Source organism: Hyperoodon ampullatus (genome assembly GCF_949752795.1).
Source record: "Hyperoodon ampullatus genome assembly, chromosome: 18".
In the NCBI taxonomy this organism is placed as follows: Eukaryota; Metazoa; Chordata; class Mammalia; order Artiodactyla; family Ziphiidae; genus Hyperoodon; species Hyperoodon ampullatus.
Window position 1 is genome coordinate 28,204,122 of NC_136931.1, and position 17,618 is coordinate 28,221,739.

Below are 17,618 nucleotides of genomic sequence, written 5' to 3' on the forward strand. Positions count from 1 at the left end.
TGGGTTTTGGTATCCCCAGGGGTCCTGGGACCAGTGCCCCACAGATACCAAGGGACAACTGTACAAAGGTTCCAAATGCCTATTTAAAGGCAGTTCCAGTCCTGGAGTCACGCGGCACCACCAGCCACTTCTGTGACCTGAGGTAGGATGACCAACTTCCTGCCTGCTTTGCTGGGACAGTCCCGTTTATGCCGCTTGTCATGGCACAAATTTAATAGCACCCCTTTTTATTCTGAAAAGGGTCTCAGTTTAACAGTAAATCATTTAGTCATCTTGATGAACTTAAGATTGCCATAATGTTGCTTACCTTGACAGTTTGTGAAGTTCAGAGATCAGATAATCCAAGTGCCTGATGCGCGGAGCTGTTACAGACGGTAGAGAGGGGGGAGCAGCAAAGAGGGGGAGCCCTTCTGAACTTATTTTCTCACCACAGCACAACATGCTCTGAATAATAAGCCACAGGCATTTCTGGGCACCCCTTGGTCCTGTCTTAAAAAACTGGGAACGATTAAAATGTAACTAGATTCAAACAGTTGCAGATGAGCTATTCCATTGCAAAGGGTGGTGGGGGAGGACTAAGTCTGATACCCATGTCCCAGTTGGGTCCCAGGCCTAGTTTGTGCCTGTTGTCCTGGTGTCACAATTAACAGCATCCCTTTTTACTCTCCAGTGTCTCAAGACTGAATGACAAATAATAGTCATTCTAGAATTAAGCCATAAGAGGATAGTTTTGAGGAAGCCCAACCGATTTTCTTTTGAGGCTTAAGAGAAAACAAAATCCTTGGCAAGTCTTACCAGGTTTCTGACAACCTAAAACACAGCCTATTTTGGTGGAGATGTTAACACACTTTGTCAAACAACTACCTGTTGGTTCAGGCCAATGCATCCCCCAGTCGTTAGCCCCTGGCCCTGCAGTTTGGGTGAACAGTGCTTCCCATGGCTGTGGAGGCCTAAGCAATAGGAGGAGGCAAATGTCTCCTGAGGCTGGGCCTGCACGTGGGGCCTTCTCATCCCAACCATCCCTGAGCCCCTCTGAAGGTGGCACATGATGACCTAAGTTCCTGAGCAGACGGAGAGAGTTCTAGTTTGTTTTAAAAAAAAATCAGAAAGCCTGTTTTCTAATGTTTTCTAATGCCTGTTTTCTAATGAAGCTACAACAGACTTGCCTGCTTTTTTTCTGAGTGGAAAAGGATGAAAAAGAACCATTTGCCTTTTTTTGTTCACTTTTCATAATTTCATCTTTGGATTTGTCCACCTGCCTTTTCTCAGCCAGACTGAATAGAGGGATTCTTCATCAAGTGCTTCCAACATGCCTGGCCTGCGATGGGCAGTCCCGTTTATAAAAAGAGCAAGAAGGGTAGGCAAGGCCAGGAGAGGAAGTGTTTTAAAAAGCCTTCGTCTTGAAAGACCAAAGTACTGATAACCTGATGGCAGCAGCAATAGTAAAGAAGGGATGACTCATTTAGAATGATGGTTTTTTTTTTTTTCAAAACACCTGAAATTTTACTCATGGTACGCAAGTATTTAATAAGCGCCACGTTGGTACAGAAAAACGCACAGCCTACAGCTAGCTCATCTTTTAAAACCAGAACAGCCAAGTGAAAAGTCAGTAGAGATTCTTATTTTTACTTTAAAAATAAAAACAACAACAAAAAAACAACTAAGGTACACATTGGGAATTGAACTACTATAGTTTTTCTTTCTAGAGAGGTGACATACATGTTTTCTGGTCAGTAATGTTCTATCAAACATTGTACTAAACCAGTGTACTAAATCCAAGCAGACAGATGACCGGTAAAGCTGTTTGCTATCTCCTACTGAGCTGGACCAGTGGAACACGATCTTGGTGGGATTATTTTGACAGCAAGAAGGAAGTGCAGAGCCCCCACCCCAACAGAAAACCTAAGGAGCTGTTTTACAGAGAAAGGTTTTTTTTTTTGCGGTACGCGGGCCTCTCTCACTGTTGTGGCCTCTCCCGTTGTGGAGCACAGGCTCCGGATGTGCAGGCTCAGCGGCCATGGCTCACGGGCCTAGCCGCTCCATGGCATGTGGGATCTTCCCGGACCGGGGCACGAACCCGTGTCCCCTGCATCAGCAGGCAGACTCTCAACCACTGCGCCACCAGGCAAGACCCATAGAAAGGGTTTTAAGCAAACCTGCACAAACTCTAACATGTTCTAAGAAAAGGAAACCTTTTAGACTACTTCCAGCATACATTCATTGGTGCCCAGTAAAATAGGAACACCAACATAGAAAGCATTTTTGCTTTCATAGCACTAACAGCTAAAAAGCACACAGCAATATAATACTTTGATCTTTACGTGGGTAATCATGGAAGTTCCAAGATTATATCCACTAGGTTAGCCTGAGTATTCATCTATAAAAATATGTTTTCAAAAACATATAAACGAGTTATAGAAACAATGGGACTACATCAGGACCAGGAGAAGACAGTGAAGTGATACAAGGACTGTACATGTAAGACTAGGAACTGATTTTCACAAGTACCTTTTTAGGTAAAGGACAACTCTCTAAGTCGATTCCTACAGCCAAGACTATCTGTGATAGTAGGAGTTTCAGAAATCTTGAGATGGGCACCTAGCTTGAGTTAAACCCTAGATAAATACTCCCAGTCAAAAAGCCCACTGAGGCTGCAGGACTGAAACTCTGACCCATATAAAAAGCTGTGAGTGCACAAAAAGTCTGGTGGGACATGCAAGGCCTGCTGGGCCAAGAGAGTTGGTGATGGTGGGTTCTTCCAACATGGACACACCAACACGTATGCTGGGGAAGTGCCCCCCCCCCCAGGTGGAATGCTGGACTTGGGCTTGGTGCAGGAGCCAGACTCAGAAGCTCCTGAAAGAGGTGTCTACTCAGGGAGGAGTACTAGGGTTACTGAAGACAACAACGTGTCCCAGGAAGGTCAGGTCATTTTCTTCTGACCCATCAATACTTAACATTAACGAAGAGTTGCAGAACAGAGTCAGTCATTCCAAGATGTATTCTTCTGACATCATCAGCCAAAGCCTCTCCCAGTCTATTGGGCTGGTGATGTCTAGAAAGATCCCATTACCTGGAGGTGGGACCTAGGGCCGCAGATTGTTCTGGGAAGCTGTCATAGAAGATGATTTGCACAATGAAGTCACCACTAAACCGCTGCTTAAGTCCAGTCCCCGGCCTTCTTTTTCCTACATGAGAAGAGAGCAACTTTAAGAGGCAAGAGACAAAAAAAAGTCCTTTCTAGCTCATAACGGGGAAGGAGGTGTTCAGGGTGGGCCACCAGGGAGCACACAGGAAGAGGGAGTATGTGATTTTGCATTTTTATTCAGAGCTGGTCACTCTTTAAAAATGCACCTCTTGGGCTTCCCTGGTGGCGCAGTGGTTGAGAGTCCGCCTGCCGATTCAGGGGACATGGGTTCGTGCCCCGGTCCGGGAAGATCCCACATGCCGCGAAGCGGCTAGGCCCGTGAGCCATGGCCGCTGAGCCTGCGTGTCCGGAGCCTGTGCTCCGCAATGGGAGAGGCCACAACAGTGAGAGGCCCGCATACCGGAGGGGAAAAAAAAAAAAAAAAATGCACCTCTTGGGGACTTCTCTGGCAGTCGAGTGGTTAAGACTCCACGCTTCCACTGCAGGGGGCACGGGTTCGATCCCTGGTCCCTTGGTTGGGGAACTAAGATCCCACATGCCATGAGGCGCAGCCAAAGAAACAAAAAAAAGACCTCTCTTCACCAAAAAACATTTCTTTTTCCTATTAAGAACCTGCATTCCAAGAAAAGCAAGGCAATTAGACCTGCTTTTTGGCTTTGTCCTTTTGATTATTTGGGAATCCTATAAGGTGCCTGGGACCTGTTTCACCAAAACCATGAGAATGTAATTCCTTGTAAGGGTCCCAGGCCCCGGCCAGCAGAGGACAGCAGCTCGCTCTGCTGACACGTCACTCACTGCTGGGCTGATACTGGCCAGTCTTACAGAGAGGAGCACAGGGGGTGGTTTGTGCTCGACAGGTCTACTTGGAACTTTCTAAGCAGTTCACTGTGACTAAACAGACAAGAGGAACTTACTGCTCTATAGTCCAGAAACATTTCTTTAAAAGCCAGAAAATCCGTAAACGTGAGCAGCATGTCGAAAATGTCACCAGCCACTTCATCTTTATGGTGCCTGCAAAAGAAAAGGGTGGCCGCTTCATGAATGAATGATGATACAGACTGTCTCTTTGAGATTTCCCTCAAAGGTCTGGAGGGCCTCCCACCCAGGACCTAACCAAGTGCTCTAAAGCTTGATATTCAAGCACTGAGGAAAACAAGGGGGAGGGTCTTCTTTCAGAGTTGAGGAGGAGAAGGGTAAAAAGACGTAAAAAAGCAGAGTCAAGCTCAACTCACTGTAAAGTTGTAGTGAAAGCCGCCATGTTAAATCCAGGAATCCGCTCCAACAGCTGTTCTTCTATATACTTTTCTACCAAAGAAATCTAACAGTGGAAAGGATCTTGGTCAGACTGTGCTTTAAGAAAACAAAGCTCCTCTTCAGAAAGCCTGTCCTCCAGCCCTTTGAAAACATTTCCTAAGAGCCTATTCTGTGTGCCTGGCTCCCCGCCGAGTGCTGGGGGCACCAAAGAGAACCCAAAGCCAGCTCCTGTCCTCAGTGAGCACACCCCCTGTGCCCTGGCCCGCCCGTGGGAGAGGCATTTGCAGGTAACTACGATGTAACAAGAGGAATGCTCCAAGGTGGGTAGGGATAGGGAGCAGAAGGGCTCCCACTCCCCACGGCAGGAAGTGAGGAGTGACGTAAGTGGGGGCTTTTCTGCCTGGGTAGACGGAATCTGTGCGGAAAGAACATATAAAAAAGCATACAGTTGGAGGTAATCGCAGGTTCCTTAAAAGCCGAGGCTTGGCTTAAGAAACCTTCATCGACTCTGCCACACTTCTGTGTTAAGGGAAGAAAGTCCTGGAGGCTCAAACCTCTTCTCGGACAGATGAGATCATAACAGGAGGCCGCATGAGGCCTTGGCATAGTGCAAAGACCCAAGGGGTCAAGAGTCGAGGTTCCTGGGTTCTAGTCTTGGTTTTGCCACCAACTAGTTAGTGATCTTGGTCTTGGTTTTCACTTTTTTTTTTTTTTTTTTTTGCAGTACGCGGGCCTCTCCCGTTGCGGAGCACAGCCTCCGGACACGCAGGCTCAACGGCCGTGGCTCACGGGCCTAGCCGCTCCACGGCATGTGGGATCTTCCCGGACCGGGGCACGAACCCGTGTCTCCTGCATCGGCAGGCAGACTCTCAACCACTACGCCACCAGGGAAGCCCGGTTTTCACTTTTATCTAACAGTCGTGCATACCTGACTGGATTATGTAGTAGGAAAAAATAGTGTGTGAAAGCCAAAAGGTCAAAAGTATGTAAGTACATACTGTAACTGAAAGCAGGATTATGATAAAGCCAAACATGTTTTAAAACAGAAGACAAAGTCATTAAGTATTTGGAAAACAGCCCCAAGAACTGTGCACAGGAAAACAACAGGAGATGAAGACTAAATCAGATTCTAATTAGGCTTCCTGGCAGGGTGCTGATGGCAGATTTTAAAAGTTGAGCAGGTTTCAACATCATTTGATCCTAAATTCATAATTTAAAGAAATCCTAATCTCCAGTAAGAGAAACAGGAATCCACTTACATATTCATTAAAAATAGGTGTGTAGGTGAGCTTATTCTCTTCTGTGTCTTCAAACTCCTGGTAGTACTTGTCCATGAAATTCCTCTGTAATAACTGGAACTCATCATCTGAACCGCAATAGGAAAAATGTACTCTTTTTAGTGGAGACTAAAAACCATTCTGATTTATAAACAGGCAGGAAGAAATGTCAGCAGAACTGCTTTATGGATGGCCAGTCTCTAGGAGGGGAAAGCTGAAGGTGTTAACCGTACAGTTTCGTGGCATGAAGAGCCTTCACGGTGCTGTGCAACCACCACTACCCTCTAGTCCACTTTTTTTTTTTTTTTTTGCGGTACGCGGGCCTCACTGTTGCGGCCTCTCCCGTTGCGGAGCACAGGCTCCGGACGTGCAGGCTCAGCAGCCATGGCTCACGGGCCCAGCCGCTCCGCGGCATGTGGGATCCTCCCCGACCGGGGCACGAACCCGTATCCCCTGCATCGGCAGGCGGACTCTCAACCACTGTGCCACCAGGGAAGCCCCCTCTAGTCCACTTTAACCAGGGTGGCTTGGGAACTCCACAAGGGGTTCTCTTAATATAATTTCAGCAGCAGTGGTGTAAACAGTGTAGTGATTAAATGGATGGGCTCTGATAGAGGCTAGACTACCTGGGTTCAAGTCCCACCTCAGCCACTTACAACTGTGTGACCTTCGGCCTGTTACTTAATTTCTCTAAGCCCCAGTTTCTTCATTGGAAAAATGAGGATGATCAGAGTATCCTATAAGATTTGCTAGGTGGAATTTAGATGAGAATTCACGTATAGAGATTGGTTCAGAGCAAACATTAAGGTTTACGGTATTTAGGGTATTTTAACAACCAAATAGAATATAACTTCTAAAAATAAAAGGAAAGCTTCATAAATGACCTAGACTTTGGAATAAATACCCTGGGCTTTCCCACAGCACACAGGTTACTCATAGAGGCCAAAAGAAAGTATTCCTGAGCATTCCCCAGAAATCCTCAGATCCACATGGGATCTTAACAGTGATACATTTGCATTTAGGAGTTAAGTGTATGAACCTTTACAGGATCCGAAGGTATAAAAACTTGGTCAATGATTTTTCACTAAACAAGACTAAGAAATACAGCTAGTAACACCAAACAACAGTGTTCTTTTCCTAATTCTCAGAAAACTTAAAGTCAACAGACATTTTCTCAAATTTTTCTCTCCCACATATTTGTCTTAAATGGTTGGTGCCTATTACTGCTTATTACTTAGCAGGACTTATGGATGCCAAAATGAATCCACAAATTCGAACTCAGAACCCAGCTGAAGTATGACATCTTGTTCCTCATGGACATGTGTGCTATGGCTATGGTATTTTTAAATTAATTAATTAATTAATTTTTGGCTGCGTTGGGTCTTTGCTGCTATGTGCAGGCTTTCTCTGGTTGTGACAAGCTGGGGGCTACTCTTCCTTGCGGTGCGTGGGCTTCTCATCGCGGTGGCTTCTCTTGTTGCAGAGCACGGGCTCTAGGAGGCAGGCTTCAGTAGCTGTGGCTTGCAGGCTCAGGAGTTGTTGCACACGGGCTTAGTTGCTCTGCGGCATGTGGGATCTTCCTGGACCAGGGCTCGAACCCGTGTTCCATGCACTGGTAGACAAACTCTTAACCACTGCGCCTCCAGGAAAGTCCCAATGGCTACAGTATTACACTGTGCTTTATGTCACAAAATATTAAAACTCAAGACTAAAAATTGATTTTACTCTCTGAAATAAACTAGGTTAATATTTTCTGAAGTTTTGCCAAGAGCCCCATAACTTCAAGGTGCCCCATTACCTGAATAAGTCCCTTCAGGGGACTGAATCTATGGTTACTAGTTACTTAAAGAAGTAGGGGCTGTAGCCTGTAAAGCAAAGCACAGTAAGGCTTACTTTGTATTACAGTACGTTACATTAAACATTACGTGCAGCTTCATGTTTTCTCTCTTTTTGAAAATTAACTCTCCAAATGGATTTCAACATCCTTAAAAGCAAAGGCCTAAAACCTAAAAAGCACAGGCAAGGAAGCTTACCCATGATAATGTCTTCTAAATATCCAACCACAGCATCAAATTCTGCATCACAGGCGGAAGAGCTGAAAAATATGCCTGGATTAGGAGCTGTTTCAGATAATTCCTTTTTTTTTCAAAATGTATTATGGACATTTTCAAATGAACTTCCCATCAACTAGCTTCAAAAATTAATGATTACTGTCTAATTCAGCAATGCCGCACAGAAGAAAACACATTTGACACATCTGTGACATCAAAGTTGAATGCAATGGCTCCACTTTCATAAAACATGATACGACCCAAGGACTTACAACAGGGACAAATAAAAGGAGCAAAGGCTCACTGAGGACATCTTAAGGCTCCTCGCATTTATTTCCTTGGGGTTCTACTCACCGCATTTTCGCTACCACCCCACACCAATCTGCTGGGGCGGGCGTAAACTTGGTGCTGTTAAGACACTGGCCGGGGGAGGGGGGCAATTAGAGTCCCTGGGGGTAGTGGTGGTGGAGGGTCTTCTGGCCCGTGGTCGGGCCTCTGCAGCTCAAACTCGCCAGATTTTGCTGACGACCAAGGATTGGAGGCGGGGGGCATTGTGACAGAGGCGTGTATCATCGCATGACACCGCACTGCACTCCTGTTCTACAGGCCTGAACCCCGCGGTCGCCGCGGCGGCAGAATCGACCGCGGGAACTGGGGCGGGGTCTTGTTGGTCTCCCACCCACACCGGGGACACTGGTTTCGCAGGGTGGAGGCAGAGGCCGAGGCCAAGCGCCGGCAGCCCCGGCCTTCAGCCTCCAGGACTCGGGCGGCGTCACTCACAAGGACAGCGCGAAGCTCTCTTCCTCTAGGGCGTCCATCGCCGCCGCCCCATCCACCGCGCGCGGGGCAGCGGGCCCGCCGGGCTTCTACCCCGCCCGAGGCCCGGGCGCAGCCTCCGCTCTGCCCCGCAGAGCCCCACCCGGCATCGGGAAGGCCTTGCAGCCGAGGCCTCGGCCGGTTCACGGCCCAACCGAGTAGCGCCTGTGCACGATGCCCCGGCCTCAGGCTCCCTGGCTGCTGCCACGCGCCGGCCGGGCCTCACTAAAGCAGCCGCTGCCGCCTCGGGGTCCCGGCGTCCTTTCCCGCGCCCCCCGCCTCCCGTCACCAAGGCCTCCGCGACCCTTCCGCCGTCTCGGGGCTCTCAGCAGCCAATCACAGGCGTGTGTTGCCAAACGCCAGGGGCGGGGCAAAGATAGAGAGAGGAAGTGAGGGAAAGGGATGGAGGGTCGCGAACGGAAGTTGGACCTCTTTGAGCAGGTCAGGGGCTCTCTGACGTATACTCACTCTGTGGGGCGATTAAATCTGACGTCGTCCCCATTTTGAAGAGGAAGGAATCCAAGCCCAGAAAGAGGCTCGATTTCCTCACTTGCAACTTGGAATGAATTACAAGATTTAAGATGAAGCTTAAGTCGTTTAAAGCGGGTTTTAAGAGCACTGTAAATCGAAAATCTCTTGAGAGCCAATCCCTTAGCTTTTGAGCCAGATAATGAAGACCTCTGATTTGCGAGACAGTTACTCCCTCTCGTGGAAGGATCGCCCCACCGCAAGAAGTGGAGGTCTTGTAATTTACATCATAAATATAATATTCACATCAAGAAGATTATTCGGCACTAACTGGTTTCTTGGGTAATTAGGCAAGATAAAAGTTAACAGAACCACTTTGAGCAACTATATCAGGTGACTTTGCTCCAGGAAAAGTCCCCCTCCAAAACTGACGAATTTTGCAAAAGGATACCCTAGATCTGTTTTCTCCTGATTGGATCACTAGACATTGTGTCGCTTCGGTTGCATTTTATTTTTTGGCCAAATGTCTGGTACATGTCTAGAGGAATTTTAGGTACGGCTTAAGTTTGATGTGTGGGTCAGATGGCCAGCCTGAATAAATTGACATTTTTGAATGGACATAAATTATATATCAGTGGGATGTGGAACTAAAAATGGTTACCATGACACAGTTGTGTCCAGGGTGAGATCAATTCTCAGAGATACTACCTCTGCTTACCACCAAGTAGAAGGCAGGCATCCAGAAAGGTTTGCTGAATAACTGGACCGAGTTCTGTAAGTCAAACACTGGTCACACAGCTCAAGGCAAACTCAGCAATTTCCTCATGACCTACTTTCTCTATAAACCACACTTACTTCTGCTGGACTAAATGAACTTGCCCACACGTTCTACTGCTGATACATATATGGGATCAGAGCAGTGGAGGAAACTTGATTTCATCTATTCTGGTTATCTAATGCTGTTACAAGCCACCAGAAAACTTATTGGCTAAAAAAACTCAATTATTTTGCTCTCTAGTCTGCAATTTGGACAGGACTTGGTAGGGACAGCTAGTCTCTGTTCCACTTGGCATCAGTTAGGGCAGCTGGAATGAGGCTAGAGAAGCCTCTTCCAAGAAGCTTACTCATGTGGCTGGCAAATCAGTATTGGCTGGGGTAGCTCAGTTGTGGATGTTGAACAGAGGACCTGGGAGGTGGGGGGTGGTCACCGTTCCTCTCCACATAGGTCTTCCCATGGATGCTTGGGTTTTCTCACACCATGGCAGCTAGGTCCAAGAGCAAGTATTTCAAGAGACGGGACGTGGAAGCTGCCAGTCACTCAATGGCCTGGGACCGGAAACTGGCTCAGTATCCCTTCCACTGCATTCAATTTTTCAAGCAAACATAGAGCCCACCCAGATTGTGGCCCTCTTTAGTCCACCTCATCTCTGGCTCTAAGAACAAATGGGAATAAAGAATAATAGGTACCCACCTATTCAGGCATGTGCCAGATACTGTGCTACACATTTAAAAACACATTGTTTCCTTTTAAAATACTTGAAACCCTATGAGAAAAAACCCCAAAACTCTAAAAAGTATTATCTCCATTTTACAGATTAGGAAACTAAGGCGTAGAAGTACTTGCATACAGGTAATAGGCGGCATAGTGGGGTTGGAACCTGGGTCCACCCCACTCCTAAGAGCCTAACCATCAAGTTATGTATGGTCCCAATCCCCAAGTTGTCAAATAATATTCCTGGAAATCAGAACATGATGTTTTTCTGCTGAAAACAGAATGGCAGACTTTTTGTAGAAAAATAGAAAATTCACCTGTATATATGAAATATTTTCCATTAATAATAATTTCTTCATTTTGGGTTGGCATTAAGAATTGTTTTATGTGACTAAATAGCAAGAAAATGGACAATCTTGGAAACTGCTTATCTTACTTAGTTTTCTTGGTTATATAATCAAGATGGTTGAAATTCATGCAAAAGTCATTTTCTGCTAATGAAATTGTTTTGGTTTCTGTGACTGAATCATCATTCTCTGGCATTCTGCAAATGGCACCATGACTTTATCCTGCTCTATCAGTATCATTCAAAAAACACAGCAATTCTTAAAATCTTTTTGGCTGGAACCCCGGGGTCATTTCCCCAGTGACTCATTGGAGAAATTACTACTAATTACCTATTTTTCCATCTACTTTTTTCTCTCTCCACTGAATTTACAGACCACTTTTACCTCTCTGCTGGACTACTTCAAAGTCTCCCTACTGGTCATATTATTTCCATTTTTTGCTTGTTCTCTATACTGTGGCGCCCTGCCCCACTTCCAACCCCACTCCAATTCCATTCTCCAAATAGAAGCCAGAGCCATATTTTAAACTTATTTATCAAGGCATATTTCCATACTTAAACTCCTTTGCTTTCTATCGCACTTAGAATAAAATACAAAATCCTGAACATGGCCTTCACGAGCAGTTCCCAGACCTCTCCAACCTTGGAGCATGCTTTTCTACCCACTCAGTTCCTGCCTTACTAGTTCAGGGGACTTCCATCTGATCCTGGGGCCTACTGAGCTCCTTTCCTCCTTAGTTAAGGCCTTTACCTATATAATGTGTTCACCTAGCTACCCAGTCCTAGAAGCCTGTCCTCAGTCTCTCTGCCTGGCTATATCCCTAGGTCCTACTTCCTCCTTTAAGTTTTTTTTTTAATGGATTTATGATTTCTTTTTATTTCTTTATTTTTAATTAATTTATTTTTGGCTGCGTTGGGTCTTCGTTGCTGCGCGCAGGCTTTCTCTAGTTGCAGCGAGTGGGGGCTACTCTTTGTTGCGGTGCGCGGGCTTCTCATTGCGGTGGCCTCTCTTGTTGTGGAGCACGGGCTCTAGGAGCGCAGGCTTCAGTAGTTGTGGTGCACGGGCTTAGTTGCTCCGTGGTATGTGGTATCTTCCTGGACCAGGGCTCGAACCCGTGTCCCCTGCACTGGCAGGCGGATTCTTAACCACTGTGATACCAGGGAAGTCCCTCCTCTAAGTTTTTACTAATATTACTCCTTCAGTGAGTTTTCTCCCTTTCCCCTCATCTAAATTAGGTTCCCCTTGTTCTTTCTCAAAGGCACCCTATTTTCTTTCAGGGCACCAAAAATTTATTACAATAAGGAAAAAATAATTTTCTCCCCACTACCAGATGTTAGCGCCATGAACAGATCTGTTTTGTATACCATATAGGTGCAGTGCCCAGAATATACTAGGTGTCCAATAAAGGTTTGCTGGATGAATAAGTGATTAACCTTGTTTCTTAACTCTAATACTTGATTCTGTCCTACCCCGGAAAGTATAAACCTGAGAGTATAATATCTTGGAAGCTTAGCAGCAGGCACCAATGAAAGTTGTGAAATCTTAGTCAAAAAAGGCAACAAATGTTTTATTTCTTCAATGCAAATTACTGTATTCACCACAAGCTAAAGAAGAGAACATATATATATATATATTTATATATTTTTTTGAATTTATGGAAGACTAAAGACATGGAAAAAATCCAGCACCCCAACAAGTACGGCCAGGAAGGAAATCAGCTCTGTAATAGGACAATTTAATAAACTACAAACAATAAAGGGTGGGAAAGGAAGAAAAAAGTGTGCACTGAATTTAAGACACTGTAAAACTCAGAAGAAATATTTACTATTCAAGTATAAACTCAGTAAGGACTTGGCATAAATTGAAAGGCAGCTGCTGAGGTACACCATTATAAAATAAGTTCTATGAATTTACAATTCTACCTTCCAATTTTCTGGGAGAAAAAACCAAACTCTTGAAGGTCTTCACCAGAGACCCTGAGAGGGAATAACACTTTGGATGAAGACGTAGTCAACAATCCATGATTGAATTTACTATTCAAAAACATGTATTTATTTTAAACAATAGGAATACGTGCTCTCAGACTGACCTCTAAGAGTTTTTGAGACTACTGGTTCAACAGTTGCAAAGTATATTACTTCCAAAAACAATACTGATTTAAAAAAATTTTTTTAAACAAAAAACAGAGAGACCTCATTTGATGGTAGCTTAAAAATACCCTAAATACCAAATTTTCTCCAGTCTAACATTGCGATTAATTTAAGAATGCCTCCTGCATTGTTAAAACATTTTTTCCTCACAAAATGTGGGTACTGAAATTGGATAAAAACACCATGAATGTGAAAATACCACCAATTTTCTGCAGTTAAAAAAAACTAGAATGTTCTTTGGAATCACTGAAATATCAAAAATTTGGGTTTTTCCCTACAGTCTGTGCACCTTCTTTCAGGCCCTCCATGTTGCTTGTAGTATTGACCTGTGTGATTCTAGTTTCATAGCTTCAAGTCTTGCAATATCCATGCTTAACACACCGGTGGCTCTCTGACCAATGGGAAGTTATGCTTAACCCAGAAACGCTGTCATTTACTTCTCCATAATGACTTTTGCCCAAAATAAAAACTTTAGAATATGAGACAAAACATCCTGTGTTAAACAATCAAATGAACCCAACCTGGAGAAATCCGGTGTGGTTTCAGCGCTCAGGAGGGCATTGTCTCCTACTGTTTCTCATGGAAGTACCGCAGGCCTAGCTGTTAGCATTCAGCTTTCCTTGGCCTTAAAAGGAATTTCTCAGGGCTGGCAAGTTGGGTTAGATTCTGGGAGAATTTTGTCTTTGACAAACTATCGTTTTTTAGCAAAAAATCTGGCCATGGCTATAAGTTTCAATGTGCGTACAACGGATTAGAGATTTTTTTTCTTTGTTTTTCTTTTCAACATTTGCTGGAATTGAGTAGAAGTAAGTCCATGATGCCTCTTCACGTGTGTCATGAAATATGAGAAATCTGTCTTACTCTAGACACTATTTCTTTACGACACAATGGGCAGGTCTCCAGCTGCAAGGCACAATCCATGCACAGGTCACTGAGGAGAAAGACATAAATGCCAGTTAGGTCAGTGCTTCAGAAGGTCAGACTGACGATCTGCTGACTCCACCTAAAATGTTAACAAGCATGTTAACTGAAAGGGTAATAATCGCACATGGCTAAACCAAAAAGTAAATATATAAACAGCAAGTCTCTCTTCCATTTCTGATCCTCAATCTTCCTCTTCTGAGGAATAAGTTAAAAGTTCATGTGCATTCTTCCAGAAAGTCTATATGTACATAGCCTATACATACAGATGTGTATATGTAGGTAGAGATACAATGCTACTTTTTCCCAGACAGCTAGCCGTCTATCCCAATATCATTTGCTGAATACTCCTTCTCTCACCACAGATTTGACATAACGCCTTTATCATATGTTAAATTTTTCTTTGTAATCGGTTCTATTTCTGGGCTTCTGTTCCATTGTTGTGTCATTCTTTTCATATACTGGGACAAAACTATTAACCTTTCTTTAAGTATAGTTGATTTACATTACTGTATTAGTTTCAGGCGTACAACATAGTGATTAAAATTTTTTATAAATTATACTCCAATTAAAGCTAGGGACTTCCCTGGTGGTCCAGTGGTTAAGAATCTGCCTTCCAGTGCAAGGGACGCAGGTTTGATCCCTGGTTGGGGAACTAAGATCCCACATGCCGCGGGGCAACTAAGCCCTAGCGCCGCAACTACTGAGCCCACGCCCCACAACTAGAGAGCCCCCGTGCACTGCAACCACTGAGCCCTCACATTCTGGAGCCCACACGCCACAGCTAGAGAGAAGCCTGTGTGCCACAATGAAAGATCCCGCGTGCCTCAATTAAGACCGGATGCAGCCAAAAATAAATAAATAAATACATTAAAAAAAAAAGATATTGGCTATAGTCCCTGTGCTGGGCAATATATCCTCGCAGCTAATTTATTTTATACATAGTAGTTCGTACCTCTTAATCCCCTGCCCCTATCTAGCCCCCGCCCTCTCCCCACTGGTAACTGCTAGTTTGTTCTCTATATCTGTAAGTCTGTTTCTGTTTTGTTATATTCACTCGTTTGTTTTATTTTAGATGCCACATATAAGTGATAACATACAGTATTCGTCTTTCTTTGTCTGACTTATTTCACTAAGCATAATACCTTCCAGGTCCACCCATGTTGTTGCAAATTTAACATTTATTTTAACATATTTTAAGATGTGGTAGGTAGGGTTGGTCCTCTCCATAACTCTTCTTTTTCAGAATTTTCTTGCCTTAGTATCATAAACTTTTAAGTTAGCATTTCTATTTCCAGAAGGAAAAAAAAAAACCCCGAGAACCCATGTTGTCCTTTTTTTTTCTTTCGGTACGTGGGCCTCTCACTGTTGTGGCCTCTCCCGTCGCGGAGCACAGGCTCTGGACGCGCAGGCTCAGCAGCCATGGCTCATGGGCCTAGCTGCTCCGCGGCATGTAGGATCTTCCCAGACCAGGGCACGAACCTGTGTCCCCTGCATCGGCAGGCGGACTCTCAACCATTGCGCCACCAGGGAAGCCCCATGTTGTCCTTTTTATATGGACCAAATTAAACTTAGAGTTTAGGGAAAACTGTCACGTTTACGACACTAAGAGGTCTTGCTATCCAAGACCAGATCCAGTTATTCAAGTCTTCTTTACATTCCTTGGTAGTTTAAAAGTTTTCTTCAGGTAGGCACCATATATTTCTTGGAATGTATTCTTAAGCTTTTTTTTTTGTCTATTGTAAACGGGACCTTCAAATATTTGTTCTAATTAGTTGTTATTTATATATAGAAAGCTATTGTTTTAAGTTATTTTTTGTAACCAGCTAGCTTATTCAATTGTCACAATGATTCTAATAGGCTTTTAGTCAATTCTCCTGATATCTACCTATGTAATCTATTATCTCCAAATGATGATTTTGCTCCTTTTTCCAGTTTTAATCCCTTTTCTCTTTCTTGTCTAACTGTTTTAGCTTATACAATGCAAGTCACAGTGCTGATAGCAGGTATCCTTGTCTTGTCCCCAGCATCTCTTGCAATGCTTCCAGTGTGACACCATTAAAAAGATGCTAGTGTTCGGCTGAGATATATACATCTTTTATATTGCTAAGGAAGTATCCATCCATTCTTATTTTATACTATTTTATTCCCTACATCCATTTCTGTTTTGCAGTATTCTATCCATTTGGGATGGATACTGAATTTTAACAAATACCTTTTCAGCATTTTTGGAGAAAGTGTTAATTCTCTGCTCCACTGTCCCTTGGCCTATTTGGGAAATTATATGAATTGATTTCCTATATTGTACTAACCTTACATTCCTGAAGTAAGCCCCATTGGTTGCGTTGCTGGGTCCTATTTGGTAATAATTTATTTAGGATTTTTAGTTTTATATTCATAAGTTTTCTTTCCTTTTTTTTTAAAGATTTTTTTTGATGTGGACCATTTTTAAAGTCTTTATTGGATCTGTTACAATATTGTTTCTGTCTTACGTTCTGGTTTTTTGGCCGTGAGGCATGTGGGATCTTAGCTTCTGGACCCGGATCAAACCCACACCCCCTACATTGGAAGGCAAAGTCTTAACCACTGGACCATGAGGGAAGTCCCACGTAAGTTTTCTTTTTTTGTGTTTTTTTTTTTTTTTTTTTTTTTGCGTGGTACGCGGGCCTCTCACCGTTGTGGCCTCTCCCGTTGCGGAGCACAGGCTCCGGATGCGCAGGCTCAGCGGCCACGGCTCACAGGCCCAGCCGCTCCGCGGCATGTGGGATCTTCCCGGACCGGGGCACGAACCCGTGTGCCCTGCATTGGCAGGCGGACTCTCAACCACTGCGCCACCAGGGAAGCCCTTTTTTTGTGTTTTGTCAGCTTTTCATATGATTATGATGCAGGCTTTGTAAAAAGAATACTGTAGTTTTCCTATTATCTCTGTGGTCTGGAGAAGTTTAAATAGAATCTATCTATTCCCTGAAAGTTTGAAAGAATTCACCTGTGAAACCATCTGGGCTTAGTGCTTTTAGCGGCGGAGGCAAAGGTAGCTTTTTTTTTTTTTTTTTTTTTTTTTTGCAGTACGCAGGCCTCTCACTGCTGTGGCCTCTCCCGTTGCGGAGCACAGGCTCCGGACGCGCAGGCTCAGTGGCCACGGCTCACGGGCCCAGCCGCTCCGCGGCATGTGGGATCTTTCCGGACTGGGGCACGAACCCATGTCCCCTGCATCGGCAGGCGGACTCTCAACCACTGTGCCACCAGGGAAGCCCGCAAAGGTAGCTTTGATAATCATCTCAATTTCTTCTATGGTAACAGGAATGCTTAGATTTTCAGTCTCTTCTAGGGGTTGGCTCATGTCATTCCATTTAGCCAGATTTCTCTTCTTAACCTCTACCCTTCTAAAATTGTTGTTGCTGAAAGTGGAGCTAAATTTTCTTATAATTCTTTTATTTCCTCTTCCAACTCTGTTTTGGATATATCTAGTAAGGAGACTGTGGTCATACTTAAGATACCCGGTTCTAAGTTTTTAGATTTCAGCCCTCTTTCATGAGCCCTTATTATGCACAAAACCACCAAGAAGGGCCAGAAAGCTCAGAGATAAATAAGCCCAGATCCTCAGGCATTCTGGGCTAGAGAGTTGATACAGAGGAATAATCACAGCTGGAGTCACTGTGCCTTTCCTTCAGAAGAGAGACTGGTATAGCTAGTG

At 44.4% G+C, this 17,618-nt stretch overlaps 2 protein-coding genes across 2 annotated transcripts in view; both read right to left on the bottom strand.

Moving 5' to 3' along the window:
- Nucleotides 1–3,086: 3,086 nt before the first annotated feature.
- Nucleotides 3,087–8,551, bottom strand: ARL2BP (ARF like GTPase 2 binding protein; the record flags this gene model as incomplete). Its single annotated transcript, XM_079723513.1, has 6 exons — nucleotides 8,511–8,551; nucleotides 7,713–7,774; nucleotides 5,662–5,768; nucleotides 4,381–4,466; nucleotides 4,063–4,159; nucleotides 3,087–3,188 (listed from the first exon to the last, which is right to left on the bottom strand). The coding sequence occupies exons 1-6, from the start codon at nucleotides 8,546–8,548 to the stop codon at nucleotides 3,087–3,089; spliced, it is 492 nt and encodes a 163-aa protein (XP_079579639.1). The 5' UTR covers nucleotides 8,549–8,551.
- Nucleotides 8,552–13,535: 4,984 nt separating this feature from the next.
- The window catches only part of RSPRY1 (ring finger and SPRY domain containing 1), a gene marked incomplete at its 5' end in the record, with an annotated part of 31,706 nt that continues 27,623 nt past the window's right edge, over nucleotides 13,536–17,618 (bottom strand). Inside the window, one exon of the mRNA XM_079724180.1 lies at nucleotides 13,536–13,934. Within this exon, the coding sequence (XP_079580306.1) occupies nucleotides 13,838–13,934 (97 nt within the window). The 3' untranslated portion in view covers nucleotides 13,536–13,837. The remainder of the gene's footprint in view (nucleotides 13,935–17,618) is intronic.